Source organism: Zalophus californianus, chromosome 1 (genome assembly GCF_009762305.2).
Source record: "Zalophus californianus isolate mZalCal1 chromosome 1, mZalCal1.pri.v2, whole genome shotgun sequence".
NCBI classification, from domain to species: Eukaryota; Metazoa; Chordata; class Mammalia; order Carnivora; family Otariidae; genus Zalophus; species Zalophus californianus.
The window spans coordinates 105,988,282-106,004,874 of NC_045595.1; the positions used below are offsets into that span (position 1 = coordinate 105,988,282).

Here is a 16,593-nt window from a genome sequence, read left to right on the forward strand (position 1 = left end):
GAAGGGCTCGTCTGGGAGGAGTGTAATAAATGAAACAGGAAGCCTAGAAATGAAGAGTAAGGAGACTTCACCACGAGGCACAGATTTCAGAAAAATTATGCAATGCAGGCTGGCAGTAGCTGAGAGTCAACTCAGGAGAATTCTCTAGACTGAAAGAAAAGTGGGGGCTGACTCTTACAAAAATTAAAGAGAGGAAAGCAGGATTCTTTTGGTTTCTAAGACAGACACAAATAGATTGGTAGAATTAAGTAGGAAAAGAGGTAATGCTTTACTATTTGCCGAGGTCCGTTTCATTAAAATGACAGTGTATGGAGAGGTGGAGGGAACCAGCAGAAGAACAAAGCTGGTTTTTGTTTCATTTTTTACTGAAAAAGTGAAATGCATTAAGAACTACTAAGTGAGAATGAATGAAAAGTTGAGTAGAAAGGTTGACAAGGGTTAAGGGAGGAAAACGGGAGATATTTAAAAGCCCTGGGGGCTGTGAAGTGTTCATCCTTTTGAACTGGTCATCCGGATTGCACGCTTGCACCCTTCAGGGACAGCTGACACCTTTTTATATAAGGTGTCTGCTGAGAAAGAACGGAGAAGGCTGTAATTACTGTCATTTAGTGGGTTTCTTTAGTCCTGTCTGCCAGACCAGTATTTCCTAGACTTACAAAGTTGGAATGAAAACCTCCTATTGGGACTCTTCTCTAGGAATATGTTAGAGTTATGTATTTCCATAGAGTTGCTGCCATTGAATCTGTCCTTAAAGGAAATAGCCTTCTAGTTATTCTAGTTTTTTTTTTTTAACTTTTCTCCTTGTAACCTCAGTAGTGCCTGTTCAAAAGTTAAGCAAACCATATATAATAATGTGATGCCTGCAAATTCTAACTTGCGATGGGATCCAGACTTCATGATGGATTTTATTGAGAATCCTTCAGCTCGTAGCATCAATTACTCAATGCTGGGCAAGATCCTTAGTGACAATGCAGCCAATCGCTACAGCTTCGTCTGTAATACGCTCATGAATGTATGTATGGGCCACCAGGATGCTGGAAGGTGAGCTGGGTTACCCTGGAATTCACTTCGAACAACCTAGTCATTGCCTTGGTGTTACTTTTAAACTAATGTCTTTAGTAATTGCCTGGGCTGACATTTGGATGTTTGCTTTTTGTTCCCCCCATTTATTCCTGAATTGATCTCTGCTTTATACAGTGATTTCCTTAGCCTGACAGGCTATCCTGGCTGAATGCTCTGGCATGAGATGCTTTAGATATAAACTATAGGTTGTCTATCCACTTAAAAAAAATAATAAAAACCCAAATGAAAAACACCTATATCAGAGGCACCTGGGTGGCTCAGTGGGTTTGGCCTCTGACTTGATTTCAGCTTAGGTCATGATCTCAGGGTTGTGGGATCGAGCCCTGCATCGGGTCCATGCTCAGTGTTGAGCCTGCTTAAGAATCTCTCCCTCCCTCTCTCTCTGCCCCTCCCCCTGCTTCTGCTCACTCTTTCTCTCTAAATAAATAAAATCTAAAAAAAAAAAAACAACCCCTATTTTAAAACACTGTTTTTTGACCTACCTAAATTACACAGTGTCTTTAATTTTTTTGATGCCCCTAAAAATGTAAATTTATAAGTCAGGTTTGTTCTCAGAACAAAAATATGTTAATTGGCATCTGTACTGATTTTGCTCAGCAACATTAAATATTTGAAGCCACTTATTTTTATCTTTGGTTCCAGGTTCTAGGTTATTTAACAAGTGGGTATTTGATAAATCTTTTTATCTTAGAAATGAATGACTTGTTTGATGGGTAGTGAGGTGTGTGCTCATTAAGTATATTACATGTGCCTGTTTCTCTCCTGTTACTTTCTACTGTGTTCTTTTTCCTCTTCCTAGGATTAACGACATTGCCAATTTCTCTTCGGAGCTGACAGCTTGCTGCACTGTTCTTAGTTCAGAATGGCTGGGAGTTCTGAAGGCTCTTTGTTGTTCTTCAAATCATGTGTGGGGGTTTAATGATGTACTTTGCACTGTAGATGTAAGTTTTCTTTTTCGCTTAAAAACTCATCTGTGCAATGAAATATTTAGTTAGTAAATTCTTTTTAATTGACTTAACCCTTACCTGAAATACAAAATATTTTTTCTTTCTCTGTCCAAAAACAATAAAGGAGAATGCGGTTGTCAAGGATTACATAAATGAAAAAACAATTGAAATAAATACAATAGCTTAATCTACAGAGATGCCAAGAGTTTCACTCTCTTTAGCTGAGATTTCTTATATAATATGTTCTCTTCAGAGCTGTCGGTTCATTTTGTTTACCAAGTGCCTTGGACTCCTCATGGTACAAGACGTAATTTACCTAAAGCAGTTTACCTTTACATTTTGAAGAGAACCAGTTTGTTTTGTAAGGCTCAAGGTACCTTCTAGGAACATAGCTTTCACTGTGTTGCCTAAGAATGTCCAGGCCCAGATTCATTGATGTGTTCAGGCTTTCTTAGTGATTGTGTCTGGAAGTTGATGAAGAGATACCTGGTATATATCACTGATTTCCTTCGCATGTCCTGTTGCATCCATGATGTGTAAAGTTTTTAAAACATCTGTCATGAGTCTCTGTTTTCCCTATCAATTCTTGGAGTGATCATGTTATATGTTGGTGTGTCTTCTGTGTAGAAGACATTTATATATTTTTACAAACCTCCTTCCACCTTCCAGTTAGAGGTTTACTTTCTAGTTCTGGTATCTCAGGTAACTCATATCTGTTACCTGCTTTTCCAGACAGAAGAGATCCCAATTTTTATCTTTAACATAATTCCTTAACCTCTTGGTTGTTTTCTGTTATACTTTATCTCTGCTTTGTTCCTTCATCTGCAAAATTGGGATTAATAATAGTATGAGCCTCATGGTGGTATGCTGTTAAATGAGGTGATTTTTGTAAATCACTAACCATAGTTATTGGCATATAGTACAACTTAATATGAAGTCTGCTCTTATGATTGTTTTTGTTATTGTTCTCTTCCAAAGTCTTGTTTGGTCTGTGTAGGTAGAGGTTTTATTCTGAATGCATTGATTTTCCTTCTCTCCTTTTTTTCCACAATCTCTCTCTCCTCTCTCTCTTTCACTCTCTCTCAAGTTTAGGAGTCATTTGGAAATTTTCAGAGTTGTTTTTAAAACTAATTATGTTATAGAATCATTCATATTTAGCCCTGAAAAGAACTCTAAAACATTAATAAGGCTTAGAACTTCCTTGTTTTTCCTTTCCTCCCTAATGATCTTACCCTTAAATAACAGATGATGTTGTATTCTGCCAAAAAGTTTTATTTATGCTACATCTTTTAGGAATTTCTTGATTTTGTTTTTGTTTTGTTCAATAACGTGGACTCTAGATAAAACTCAGTATCTCCTGATAGCATTGGGATATAGGTAAACCTCATTCTTGGTCTTATAAAGTAGAAATAGTCCTTAGAAGATAATAAGTCTGACGTGTTACCATTTCACTCTATTGGGTCATTTTGGGATTTGAGATCTTACTGGTGTTGCCTACATTCTCTTAGATATTAAGCTTAGATATTACCTGAAAGGGTGTTAGGTATTAAAACATGTCAATGTTTTTCTTGAAGGTGAGTGACCTTTCATTCCATGATTCATTAGCTACTTTCATTGCTATTCTGATAGCACGACAGTGTTTCTCTCTGGAGGACGTCGTGCAGCACGTCGCACTTCCCTCGCTCCTGGCAGCAGGTATGGCATGTCCAGAGTGGCCCTTGTTATTTGATGGCTGTCTTGGGGTGGTTTCTAGCTATTACAACACAGTAAACATACTATTAAAGCATCCCTGCATTTGGGCAGTGGTGTGGCATTGAGGTAAAGATTATAGAATTGTCAGTGTTGTTCTACACAAAATCAAATGGATCCCTATGGAAAAGGTTGTTTTTAAGGAAGCCCTCTGGTTTCCTGAAAAAGCATAGCTTAGTGCCTTACTTCTTACTATAAGGAGCATTTATATTTAAATTATTCCAGAAAAGTTAGCTTAATAGAAAACCTGAAGACATGTCCTTGAATAAATTAGCAAACGTGCTTTTAAAATCTTTCCTAGCTTGTGGGGATGCAGATGCTGAGCCGGGGGCGAGGATGACATGCCGACTTCTGCTTCATCTCTTCCGAGCTCCCCAGGCCTGCTTATTACCTCAAGCAACCGGTGAGCTGAAAGCTGAAAAACCCTTGGTGACATTTTCGTTTGGAGGTATAGATGCTAAAATGACCAAGTAGGCTGTCCATTCTGTCATTTCCTTCCTGATACTGGTGAGAGCTTGCTGTGCAGGTGAGGAGGGAGTGTAGTAATACCCTTGAGAGCTGTCTTAGTACCTTTTATTTTGCAATATCAGGATGGATTGAGAAACTCAAATCAGGAGTTAATGAACAATAAAAATACTTTTGCTCTTAGGCCAAGCCCTGCTGGTGGGCAGCTTGATCCTCTCACATACTGTGTGTGTTGGTTATGAACCATATCAGAGCAGCTTAGGGCAATGATGATTCATTTATTCTTTTACTAAGGTAAAAGGAATAAGGTAAAAATTCTAGAGGTGTGATTGAAGTGTGTTTCTAAAAATCATTTCCATACGAGTGTGTGTGTGTGTGTGTGTGTGTGTGTGTGTGTGTGTGTCAATCAGCATATGTAGATGAATGTTCCTATTTTTTTGGTACATCTCTTTAAGGAGCAAAGACATTGTTTTAATAATTAAAAAGCAAATGTTAAGAAAGGAATACTGACAGTGTTTCTTAGTGAATCCATGAAGCATCGATTAAAGCTAACTGATGGCAGTTAAGGACCCACAGTCTAACAGTGAAAGGCTCTGCTGATTGTAAATGGTTAGAAGAGATTGTTAATGGTGGTGATGAGACCATTTGCTGTTGTTCTCATAGGCAAACCTTTCCCTGGAATAAGATCATCTTGTGATAGACACCTCTTAGCCGCTGCTCACAACAGCATTGAAGTGGGAGCCGTGTTTGCTGTCTTAAAAGCAATTATGATGCTTGGTAAGATTATCCTGGCACTAAACTTGGTTATTCACCAGAAACAGAGGAAAAATAATTTGTATTTAGGTTCAACTCTAATTCATATTACTAGAAATGTGGTTTGGTTTGGTTTGGTTTTCCTGGCAAAATTAGTTGGCTTTCTCCAAGTCCAAGATCAGTTGGACTTGAGATGTCTGCTCCTTACCTACAAATTCTGGGGGAATTTAAATATAATAGGTCTTTTTTTTTTTTTTTTTGATGGCATTTTAATACAGGATATTCATTTTGATACAGTATAGATTCTCAGACCCACAGGGTGGTTTTGCTTTTATTTGTTGGCATAAATCACACTTTGTGATGGACACAGATGACATGGTGATCTAACCAAAGGTTTAAATTTCATGTCATATATTAGGAGCAGGACACCAGAAAACCTGGGTTTTAACCTTAGTGTTTCTACTTCAGTTGTGACCCTTAACAAGTATATAAACTTCTGCCTTGCAGTTTTCATGAATCAGGTAATAATTGCAATGATGTTGATATTATTGATAAATCAGTATTAGATATCAGAATTTTTAAAAAATTTAATCCATAATGTCCAAGACGTCCTTTATACTCCTATTGGCATATGTACTCTTGGAGTAGTAGTACTGCATTTTCTATTCATTGATAGTGTAATGCTTTAAGACATTTTGATTCTATAAATTGTTCAGGATTTGAATGAGTAGGAAGTCCTGAGTCCACACTGCCTAATTCCAACTTTGGGAACCCTCGTTTGGCCTTGACTAAATAAAAGTTCTCTCATGTTCTGAAGGAGCTCTCTTTGATTAGAATAGAAACTATTGAGTAGATAGGAAATGTTTTAGAGGAGTCTTAAAGAACATTATACTTTATACAGCTGTTTGAATGTTATTTGGTGACAATAAAGGATAACAGGATTTTCACTAAAAAAATTATTAAAAGTTCACCTTAAAAGAATATATATACACACACATATATATATTTACATGTGGTTTCTAATTTTTGCAGTAGTTTAAGATTAAAAGTTGGAGAAAACATATTTATACATTTATATATTATATCAAAGGGATGCCCTTGGAAATGCCCATGAGTTTACAGTAAAAGGTGTGTGCTCATAAATGCTCATTTCAGTAAATAAAATTTCTCTTCTCTGATGATGTTTGAAAAGAAAATGGCTGGTCAATCTACTTAAATAAATGTAGAGATCATGAAATCAGAGTCTTGCTTTTTTTTTTTCTTTAAACTGTGGTATCTCTAATGCCCATCAGAAAAACTAGAAAGGAGGTTTTGAAACAGTAGCTATTCAACCAACTTAACGTTTGAGTTGTGACTACAGAAGGGGATAGACACTTAATGGTAGAAAGCAAGATGAGTGCTGTCTAGACACTTACCCCTTCATTGGGAGGACTGTTCCAGTTCCAACTAAAATTTGCCAGCCTCTTTAAAGAGTCACATAATTGTATTTTAATATCCATGTGTAATAACCAGTTCATTTATCTTTGGTTGGCTTTCCTCGATCTTTGTAATTCACGTCAGTTCTTGGTAGATAGAGAATGCTTCAAGTCTGAGAAATCAGGATTGGGTCATTTGGATGTCAGCAGAGCCTTGGACTGGGTAGTCTCTGAACACTCTTTTCTACAGTTACAGAAGGTTTTGGCACAGTCTCCTGTACCTTCTCTGTCATCCTAACATCTAAACTAAATGAGAATCTGAGGATTTCCTAGTCAGAGGTGTTTGTTTCTCTGATTTTGTTTTTATGGAAGTTTTAATTTCTCTACCTTACCCTGTCCTTACCAATGTTCTCTCAAGTCCTGTCCACCAGGATCTATTTTGAGATTGGGAGCTAAAACTGTTCTTTAGAAATTGGTTTTTAATTTATGTAGTAGTTTTACCTTAAGGTGTAGAAATAGTTCTTTATATCCCCAGAGGTGGGAGAAAGTATGCTAAATTTTGGTACGTATCTTTCAGCTCCCAAGGAGCTCTGTTGAATTAAATAAACTCTTGTGAGTGAAGTGAAATTGGCACTTTTTCTATTGTGTATTTTAATGAGGAATTTATGATATAAGATATTGATGATTTGAAAAGCATTGTTTATTCCTCCCCTCCTCTTATAATTTTATAAATATTCACTAAGCCATTCTGATTTTTCAAATTTTCAAATTTTTCAAAACCTTTTCTTGGTTGACCTGTGGGTTTTAAAAGGCTTTTTTCACTGATCTGGGCTTGGTTTTACTCATAGTGGGTAGTGAGGGGCCTCATTTAAACTCATTTGTTGGTTCCAAGAAATTTTCTTGTTCAAGGCTTATAATCCTGTGGGTAAATAGGCAAAAGTTTAGAGGCTCTGTTGTCATTTGGTAGTCTTTATTATCAATTCTCTCACTTTAAAATATGATAGTGATTTGTCTTTAACAGCTGGAGAGGATTTATTTCCAGCTATTTAGACATTCTGCTCCATTTTGTCCCCAAGAACTTGATTACGAGGGAAGCCCTTTCCTTAGTTTCATTTGACTCAGTATATTAGAGGTTGATCTGGTGAGGTTTTCTAATTTGGATGTTTACAGAGAGGAAAGTGAGAGACTTGGGTTATTCAATGAGTGCCCTATGTTTTAGGGCTTCCTTAGTATGCATTGCCCTTTTCCATTCCCAGGGAAATAAATCTCTCTTGTCAAGAAGTTGATAGTAAGGTGGGCTAAGGCAAAACTTTTCTCTTGACCTATGGATAGAAAATAAGTCATTGTAAGAGAAGAAATGGAAAAGGGACATCTAGAAGGGTGAGTAACCCATTTTTTCCTTATCTATAAGTGAAATGAATTTGAATATTGAATACATTTGTGCTTGAAATATTGGTGAAATCAATGTTCTCTGATTATTAAGTATGATTCATAATGGCCTTTCCAAGTTCAGTGAACACATACTTAACTCTGTAAACGAAAAAAGGAATAAGTCTTGAATATGCTTCTTTTTCCATGTCCAGTGAAACTTCTCTGGGTTCTTGCAATTATTCTCTTGATCTGTTCTCTCTCTTGCTGAACAACTGTCTATGCCATAATGATGCCATTCACGTATTTTAAGTCCCTGAAGACTTGCTTCATTTACTTCTCAAGGATTTGGCAATATTTTGAACTTCCATGATTTTGCTTTTGTGGTTCTATTATTTAGGAGATGCCAAAATTGGCAATAACAATGTCAGCTCTTTAAAGAATGATGACTTCACCATGAGGGGTTTACGACGTGATGGGAATGCCGATGATATCTGGACTGCCTCACAAAATTCAAAATCCTGTGGGAAAAGCATTTCCATAGAAACTGCCAATTTAAAAGAATATGCTAGATATGTACTGAGGACTATCTGTCAGCAGGTATTTTTCAGATTTAATTTGCCTTTAACTTCACTGTATAATTGTTCTTATGAGAGAAATGCTCACTGTTGTAGGCAACTTGCACATTGGGGGTCCTTTTCTTCCTGCTAACTTTATTTGGAAATAAAATTGAATTTGTTGAAAAGTTGCAATAATAATAATAAAGAACTCTAGTGTATATGCCCTTTGTGTAGATTCACCTGTTGTTCACATTTTGCCACATTGCTTTATGATTCTATTTGTGTGTGAATGTGGATGCATATACTTTTTAATTTTTTGCTGAAGCTTTTGAGAGTAGATGGCATACATTATGAATCTTTACTTTTTAATACCTTAGTGTTTACTTTTTAACATAACCAAATGCAGTTACCAAAAAACAAGAAATTTAGCCTTGGTACAGTAATTTTTTCTCACCTGCAGGCCATATTCAATTTTGTCAGTTGTCCCATAATGTTGATTTTGTCTGAAATTTCCCATAGATTAGCTTCAGATGATGCAATCTTGGCCAAGATGCTACAGAAGTAATGTTGTGTTCTAGGGTAGTCACACCTGAAGGCACATGATGTGCATCTGCACCTCACTGGTGGTGATCGTTTTGATCAAGGTGTCTCCATTGTATGGTTTCAAGATCTCGCTGCTGTGTAGTTACCATTTTTTCCCCTTGCAATCAGTAAACAGTCATTGGGAGACATTTTGAGACAATATAGATATCCTGCTCTTCAAACTCCACCACCCATATAGCATTCATTTTGATTCTTGTCCCAACTAGTCTTTATATGACGGTTGCAAAATGGTGATTGCTTTTCCCCCCAACTCCTCTATAGTTAGTGATTTGCACTGTACTCTAAAGAGAGCCTACCCTTATTAATTTTTTCCCCTTATTCTTATTTATTTGTTATCCATATGGATTATAAAATACTATCCTTAGTTATTTTCATGTTCAAATTGTCACAGATTTGTCCAGTGGGAACCTTTTCATCCTGGCTTTTAAGTTATTTTGACATGTCTCCATCCCTTCCTCCCTGCCCCCCCCCCCCCCCCAAGTATTTTCTTAGTTCCTGGCCCACCTTGTGCTTTCCCTGTTCCAAACCTGGAGTTACTTATTCCTCCAAGGAACTCTGGTTCTAGTTAGTAGAGGATGGTATTTAGAAACCAAGATATGGGCACTGTGGTGCTCATTAACTGTAGGCAGTGGGTATTCTTTGTCTCGAAGCCCTTTCAGCAGACAGAGGTAGGAAAAAATACATGCATATACATAAATGTCTGTGTATATTCATGAGTTCATACTGATACATCCACTTCTATTAACTCCACTTAGTTCTTTGCATTCCCCCATTCCATATTAATATTGTCTTCCACAGCAAGAACCCTGGCTCCCAGTAAGATCAGTCATTTATTCATGTACTTAATTCGGTACTACACCTGAAATAGTTTTGAGAATTGCTACACCTATGCCACTAGGAAAAAATGAAAAGGAGTTGAGGATTTGTTTTTTTGTGTGTTAAAAATCTTCTTGAACTTTCTCCTTCAGTATGGATGTTACTCATTTAAAATAGAATTGATTTCATTTGTTTCTGTTTGCATTCAGTTTAGATTCCCTTTTTCTTCCTCCCCACCTCAGCTCTGCTTTAGACTAGCATGCTTCTACAAGTCAACTGCACAAAAAGGAGTACTAAGAGATGTATTCTCTGTCTCTTGGCTCTTCTATCCTGTGTTTTTTCCTGCCCTTGGTGATCAGTTTTATTATTTTTTAATTTATCTTCCTTTTTTCCCCTAATTTCTCTTTTCTTATATAAAAAAAGAAAACATGGCATACCATATATACTATTTTCCATTTTGATGGAGACATTATGTTAACAGGGTCATGTTTTTATTAGGGCATATTGTAACTATGGTTAAAGTTCATGAAATGGTCATATAGATAGTGAGAGGCAGTTGTGTATGGGTTCCCAACCAGAAGCACCAAAGGTCAAACAGTTTTAATCCCTGAAAAATATTACTGATGTCTGGGCCCCACCATCAGATATTTATTTGATGGGGCCTAGGCTTTGGAATTTTAGCAAGCTCCCCGGGTGACTTTAATAGATACACAGCATTGGGCTCCTGGTATAGTTAAGAAACTAGGCCACCTCTGAAACAGATCTGGGTTCAAATTGCACTCTCTTGATGATTTCTTCTATAGTATAAGAGTTTGCAATGATAAAGAAAAGGTGATAGGGATTTAAATTGGTAGAAACTCTGGAGGGCAGTTGACTATATGTATCAATAATTTTAAATTTTGTTATACTCCTTGACCCAAAAATTGTGCTTTTATGAAATTATTCTAAGAAAATAACTGTATAGAAAGTAGATATGCACAAATATTTATAATAGCATTTAGAATATAAAAATGAAGACAGTTTTCTAAATGTTTTACTCTGTTCTTTCTATTCAGCAGAATATACTATGCGTTACATAAAAATGAAGACATGTAATAATAGAGAATCATTACCATTATACGCCAATATTTTCTTTAGTTTCTTTAGCTTTCTTTTCTTTCCTTTTTTTGCATATTTGTTTTTCAAACTTTTTTTTATTATGTTAATCACCATACATTACCTCATTAGTTTTTGATGTAGTGTTCCATGATTCATTGTTTGCGTATAACACCCAGTGCTCCATTCAGTATGTTTTTTAACCAAGGTCCCACTTTGTATGCTTAGGAAGTCAAAATACCAGGAATTTTGTTTTCAAAATTTTTCCCACCTACTTTTTTCATGTAATTTTTTTTTAATTGGAAGATTTCTGTCTGCTTTATATTCCATTGTGCAACATGATTTAGTACCTATTACATTCATGTATAGAAAGTCTCTGCCTGTCAATCTAACAGCCGTTTTTTTTTTGTTGTTTTTTTTAGGAATGGGTAGGAGAACATTGCTTAAAAGAACCTGAAAGATTATGCACAGACAAAGAGCTTATATTGGACCCTGTGCTTTCAAATATGCAAGCACAGAAATTACTACAGCTTATCTGTTATCCTCATGGTATTAAAGAATGTACGGAAGGGGACAACTTGCAAAGACAGCACATTAAGCGTATTCTTCAGGTGAGTGATTAAGAGTCTAAAGATTGTGTTTGTCATGTAACAGTTTTTTTTTTTTTTTTTTTTTTTTTTTTGCTCAGTGCTAACTAATTCTTGACTTCAGTTCTGATTTTTATTCTTCCAACTTTCTTTTCTGTGCAATTGCTGTACTTCATTGCTAGGTAAATATAGATACTGCAGATGCTATACAATCATAATATAAACATTGATATTTTAAGTCTACTGTATTTAGATGAGACATAAGCTTTCTGGAGGGATAGTCTTAAATATATTATTCAAAAAGTATGGGAATTATTTTGGAATGGGATTGCTTAGATAAATAGATTTTGGGAGAAGAAATCCCTGTCTTATTTCCAGTGCCTGGCTGAGTGATATGCATTATTTTATTTATTTATTTTATTTATTTATTAAGACAGAAATCTTCCAATGCAATGCATATGATATGCATTATATTTATTTATTTTATTTATTTATTACTTTATTTATTTATTTTAAAGATTTTATTTATTAGATTGAGTGAGAGAAAGCACACAGGCAAGGGGAGGGGCAGAGGGAGACGGAGAAGCAGACTCCCCATTGAGCAGGGAGCCCAATGCAGAGCCCAATTCCAGGCCTCCAGGATCATGACCTGAGCCCAAGGCAGACGCTTAACTGACTGAGCCACTCAGGGGCCCCAGATGTGCATTATTTTAATGTTTGTTTTTTTTAATTTGTGTCTACAATGAATGTATGTAATGGACCTGGAAGCCTTTTGATCCCTACAAATTCCTTTATTCTGTATGATTATTCTGTTCTTTCTTGAGAGAGGGAATACTGCAAGGAATTATTGTATTTTAAGACACGTTCAGTATCCTTGATGTATTAATTCTTTCCATTTTCCCCAGAATCTTGAGCAGTGGACACTAAGGCAGTCCTGGCTAGAACTTCAGTTAATGATCAAACAGTGCTTGAAGGACCCTGTGAGTATATATATTGGAAGGATGTGTTATATATACAAAATTTTAAGAACAGGAAGAACACGTTGATGTTGGAGGATGAAGTAAAACATATGCATGCTAGTTTTCTTATGTGTAACTCCAGGGCTCTGGTTCAGTGGCTGAAATGAACAACTTGCTGGATAATATTGCAAAGGCAACAATAGAGGTATTCCAACAGTCTGCTGACTTGAACAATAATTCTTCTAATTCTGGAATGGGTCTCTTCAACCCAAATGGGATTGGAAATACTGATACAAGTAGCACGAGGCAGAATGGAATAAAGACATTTCTAAGGTATTTTTTCCTGCAGTTTGGGCTGTGTTCACTTTTTCACATGTAATGTATATTTTTATTTGCATGATGTGTTACTTTTCATAAAGCTGCAGGAATGTGAAATTATTTGTGTCAGTTATCATTATTTTATAATATATTAAAGGGTACAATGATGAAAGATGTCTCCGTGTTTACCACATCCAGACTCCTTGGAACTACATGTGACACACAGAAGAGATTAATTTCTTTACTGTCTAATTAAGGCTACTCTGTTCTATAGACTTCATTATATAGGAAGCACTTTTTCTGCCATCTTAATTGGCAGTGTTGCACAAAGGATAATCATGATAGGCAGATTGATTTGTATTTCATCATTTGGGTGTAAAGTATAACTAGTGAATTTTAAAATCTTATAAATTGGTTATTAATATGCTTAAACATCATCAGAACATTTCATATCTTAACCATGACAGTAAAGTGTGTTGCTTGTTGTACAAAAGGACTGTTGCTAATCAGAGAACTAAAATCATAGAAGAACACTTAATAGATTTAAAAATGTTTTTTTTTTTTTTAATTCTTTTAGAACGCCATGTTTTATTGCCCTCCATAGCAAGAGTGGAAAAGTGGGTTCAACTATCTGGTATTTGGCAAGAGGAAAGATAGTACAGAGTTAAAAGGGAAATTTTAGGATAATTGGTGTTTCTTATTCATGATAGTTTTCCCCTGGAGTTTCTGTTATGACTGTGAGAGCCAAGGAAAAGGACACCTCCTTGGGTATAACACCTATTTCTGATTTTAGCTCCTCTGAACGCAGGGGTGTGTGGCTGGTGGCCCCCCTAATTGCCAGGCTGCCGACCTCTGTGCAAGGAAGGGTACTAAAAGCTGCTGGAGAGGAGCTGGAGAAGGGACAGCACTTGGGCTCCTCTTCAAAAAAGGAAAGAGACAGACAAAAACAGAAAAGGTATGGCTGCAAGGTGTGTCTTTTTGGGAGGGCTTAAGGAATGACAGAACAAGTGGCATCTTGCAGACATACATGGTCAGTGTACCCAGAGTGTACTGAAATTATGTTTTTAAACGGAAATGAAAATAATCTGTTAGGTAAAGCTCGGATCCTAAGAAGTTCCAGGTTAAACATATTTAGTACACCAGTTCGTTCTGCCTGTGTACCCACATCACTGCTGAGCCATTAAAAATACCAGCTTCTTAGCCTCACTGAAGACCTGTTGAATCAGATCCGGATATCCATTTAGTCCCTATATTCTACATTTAATTACTTTTCATGGTTTTAATTATTTATATTTACAATACATAGAATTATTTATCATTCTGTCCTGTTGGGCCCTAAGATAGTAATATTTTTAACATTTAGGGCTCTTGTTCTAGACTAAATACTAAAATTTATAAACCACTAAGTTTAATCTTTACTTCATTTATTTTAGGCCCCAGAAATAATAAAATTTGCAAACTGACTCTGTTACTGAGAAAGAACAGAGCTGTGCTCTGTGCTCTAATGCGAGAATATGAATTTAGCACCTCAGGAGTAAAGGGGAATGATGAAGATTTCTTCCATTTAAAGAAGAAAAAACAAAACTCTGAACATGTATAGTTCTTACCCCCTAAATAATATTTTAGTAGCTACCATTTATTGAGCCCTTATGAAATGCCATTGTATAAAACTCATCACATACATACATGAACTTTTAAATTATTACGGCAATCATATGTGGTGGGTGCTCTCGTTACACCTTTCTTAAGATGAAGGAAGGGAGGCACTGAAAAGTTAATTTCACAAGGACACACAGCTAAGGAGTTGTGAGACTTGAGTTTAAACCCGGGTTGTCTGGCTTCTGAGACCCTGATCTTTAACTAAAGTGCATTTTCGTAGAGACCTCTTTTATATGTATTTTGTTTGTTACCTGTTGTTTTGGGTGTTACCTTTGCGAGGGTCAGTCAGCCAACCCGATGACTCGGTTTTAATTCTGGAAGTTAATTTGCTAATGGATGGTTGCATGTACATTGCCTCCCTTCCCACTGGGGGGACACAGATGGTATTGCAAAATTTAAAGATGACCCTTCCCAAGTCAGTATCTCTCAGCTCTGCTGGTAGAGGATGAAGCATATTGAAATCTTTGGGTTTCGATCTCCTTTTAAGAACTTTTTTTCCGCCATAGCACTTAGTTTGTCAATATGATTTGTTAGTTCTCCAATAATTGAAGAAATATTAATAAAATGACAATTTAAAATAGAATTTTTTAACTCAAATGCCTTAACACCTCTTACGATGAGGCTATGGGATATGGTGGGTCACTAACGAGCTCACTGCTTTGGGATCCTCAGACCTAGGTGCTGATCTTATTTCTCTCAATACCCTGTTTGGTCTTAAGAAATGTGCTAAAAAATAACATCAGCACAACAATCATATAGGCCTGTTTCCTTGACTCTAAGATAATAGTTTTGTGTGACAAATTTTTAAATTTTTCATTTTCTTCTGTGTATAAAATGATATTCCTGCTGATGTGCATCTTCAATTCAGCTTACTGATACAAAATAGAAATTCTCTTCTCACTGCACTCCCCCAACATGCTCTTGCAGTATGAATTTATGCTAGTTTGGGAATGCCTTCAAGGGCAAGAGAGCATATTAAATTATTTAGAATCATCACAGTGGCTTTTAATCTTTTTAATAGAGCTATGATTTAACTTTTTAAGTAGGCTTTGGCTATTTACTACTCCCTTTCCTTTTCTAGTAGTAAAATAAATAAAAGCCAATAACCCAAAGGCAAGAGATCTATGTTGCACAGGAAGTAATCTATCCTTTCTAACTAGATATGCTCTTACTACTTCCTTTGTAGTATGTCTCTTTTGAGTCAACAACCTTTCCTCTCACTGGTCCTTACCTGCCTTAAGGGACAAGATGAACAGCGGGAAGGCCTCCTAACATCTCTTCAGAATCAAGTTAATCAGGTAAAGTATACTAGAATATTAAGCCAGGCAAGTATTTTTCTAATGACATTAATTTGTTTTCCTTTCAAATACTGAGATTAAACTAATAAGACGACAACATATTTTGATTAGCTGCAAGGAAACACAGTCCATGTCCTATTTTCCTACCTGGCATTCTAGGCACAAGATTCACAGTTTTTTAACAGTAATTATGCATTGTGCCCTATAAAAATAATATTTTGTACACTGTGTACAACTTTGACATATCTGCTCCTCTCCTGATCTTGCATCGTGGGAGAGGTGCTTGAGCAATGTGTGTTGCAGGCATGGCGCTAAGACAGAGGAACCTCTCTCCAGCTTCTCCAGCTCCATCCCCACCTATCTGGAGGGTCTCAGCTTGAGCTCTCTTTGTTCAGAAACTCAGTTTTATTTTCTTTCTTTCTTTCTTTCCTTTTTTTTTTTTTAAGATTTTATTTATTTATTTGTCAGAGAGAGTGAGAGAGTGGCAGGCAGAGGAAGAAGCAGGCTCCCAGCTGAGCAAGGAGCCCAATGTGGGACTCAGTCCCAGGCCCCTGAGATCACGACCTGAGCCGAAGGCAGATGCTTAACCGACTGAGCCACCCAGGCGTCCCTCAGTTTTATTTTCCTGCCATAGCCAGACCAATGCCAGTTGAGTGTAAAGTACTAATTTCAAAATCAGAAGGTATATTGATTTGTGTACAAAGAAGTTGAAATTTGGCTTTCCACCACCCACAGTTCTCCTGGTCACTCTTTGGGGTATTTGCATTCTGTGTACTTCAAGGAAGCCAGGTGATGAAACTAGAAATTGGAAAGTGTGGAAAAGCAAAGTAGGTAGATTGGTCATGTGGGATGTTTTATCCGCTTACAGAGCCAAATGGAACCCTCCTGTGGTCCTCCGTTTCTATGACATCATGTCTT

At 36.5% G+C, this 16,593-nt stretch overlaps 2 protein-coding genes across 5 annotated transcripts in view; one reads left to right on the forward strand and one right to left on the reverse strand.

The window, feature by feature from the left end:
• MED12L (mediator complex subunit 12L) overlaps positions 1–16,593 on the forward strand; it is a 316,798-nt gene that overhangs the window by 251,994 nt on the left and 48,211 nt on the right. For all 4 annotated transcript variants that reach the window (XM_027583927.2, XM_027583929.2, XM_035727727.1 and 1 more), the window contains 11 exons: positions 814–1,041; positions 1,883–2,024; positions 3,605–3,725; positions 4,081–4,182; positions 4,908–5,021; positions 8,181–8,380; positions 11,277–11,465; positions 12,347–12,421; positions 12,543–12,733; positions 13,512–13,673; positions 15,564–15,675. In XM_027583927.2, coding sequence (XP_027439728.1) covers positions 814–1,041; positions 1,883–2,024; positions 3,605–3,725; positions 4,081–4,182; positions 4,908–5,021; positions 8,181–8,380; positions 11,277–11,465; positions 12,347–12,421; positions 12,543–12,733; positions 13,512–13,673; positions 15,564–15,675 — 1,636 coding nt within the window. The remainder of the gene's footprint in view (positions 1–813; positions 1,042–1,882; positions 2,025–3,604; positions 3,726–4,080; positions 4,183–4,907; positions 5,022–8,180; positions 8,381–11,276; positions 11,466–12,346; positions 12,422–12,542; positions 12,734–13,511; positions 13,674–15,563; positions 15,676–16,593) is intronic.
• P2RY12 (purinergic receptor P2Y12) overlaps positions 1–16,593 on the reverse strand; it is a 45,016-nt gene that overhangs the window by 24,444 nt on the left and 3,979 nt on the right. The gene's annotated exons all lie outside the window — the stretch shown is intronic.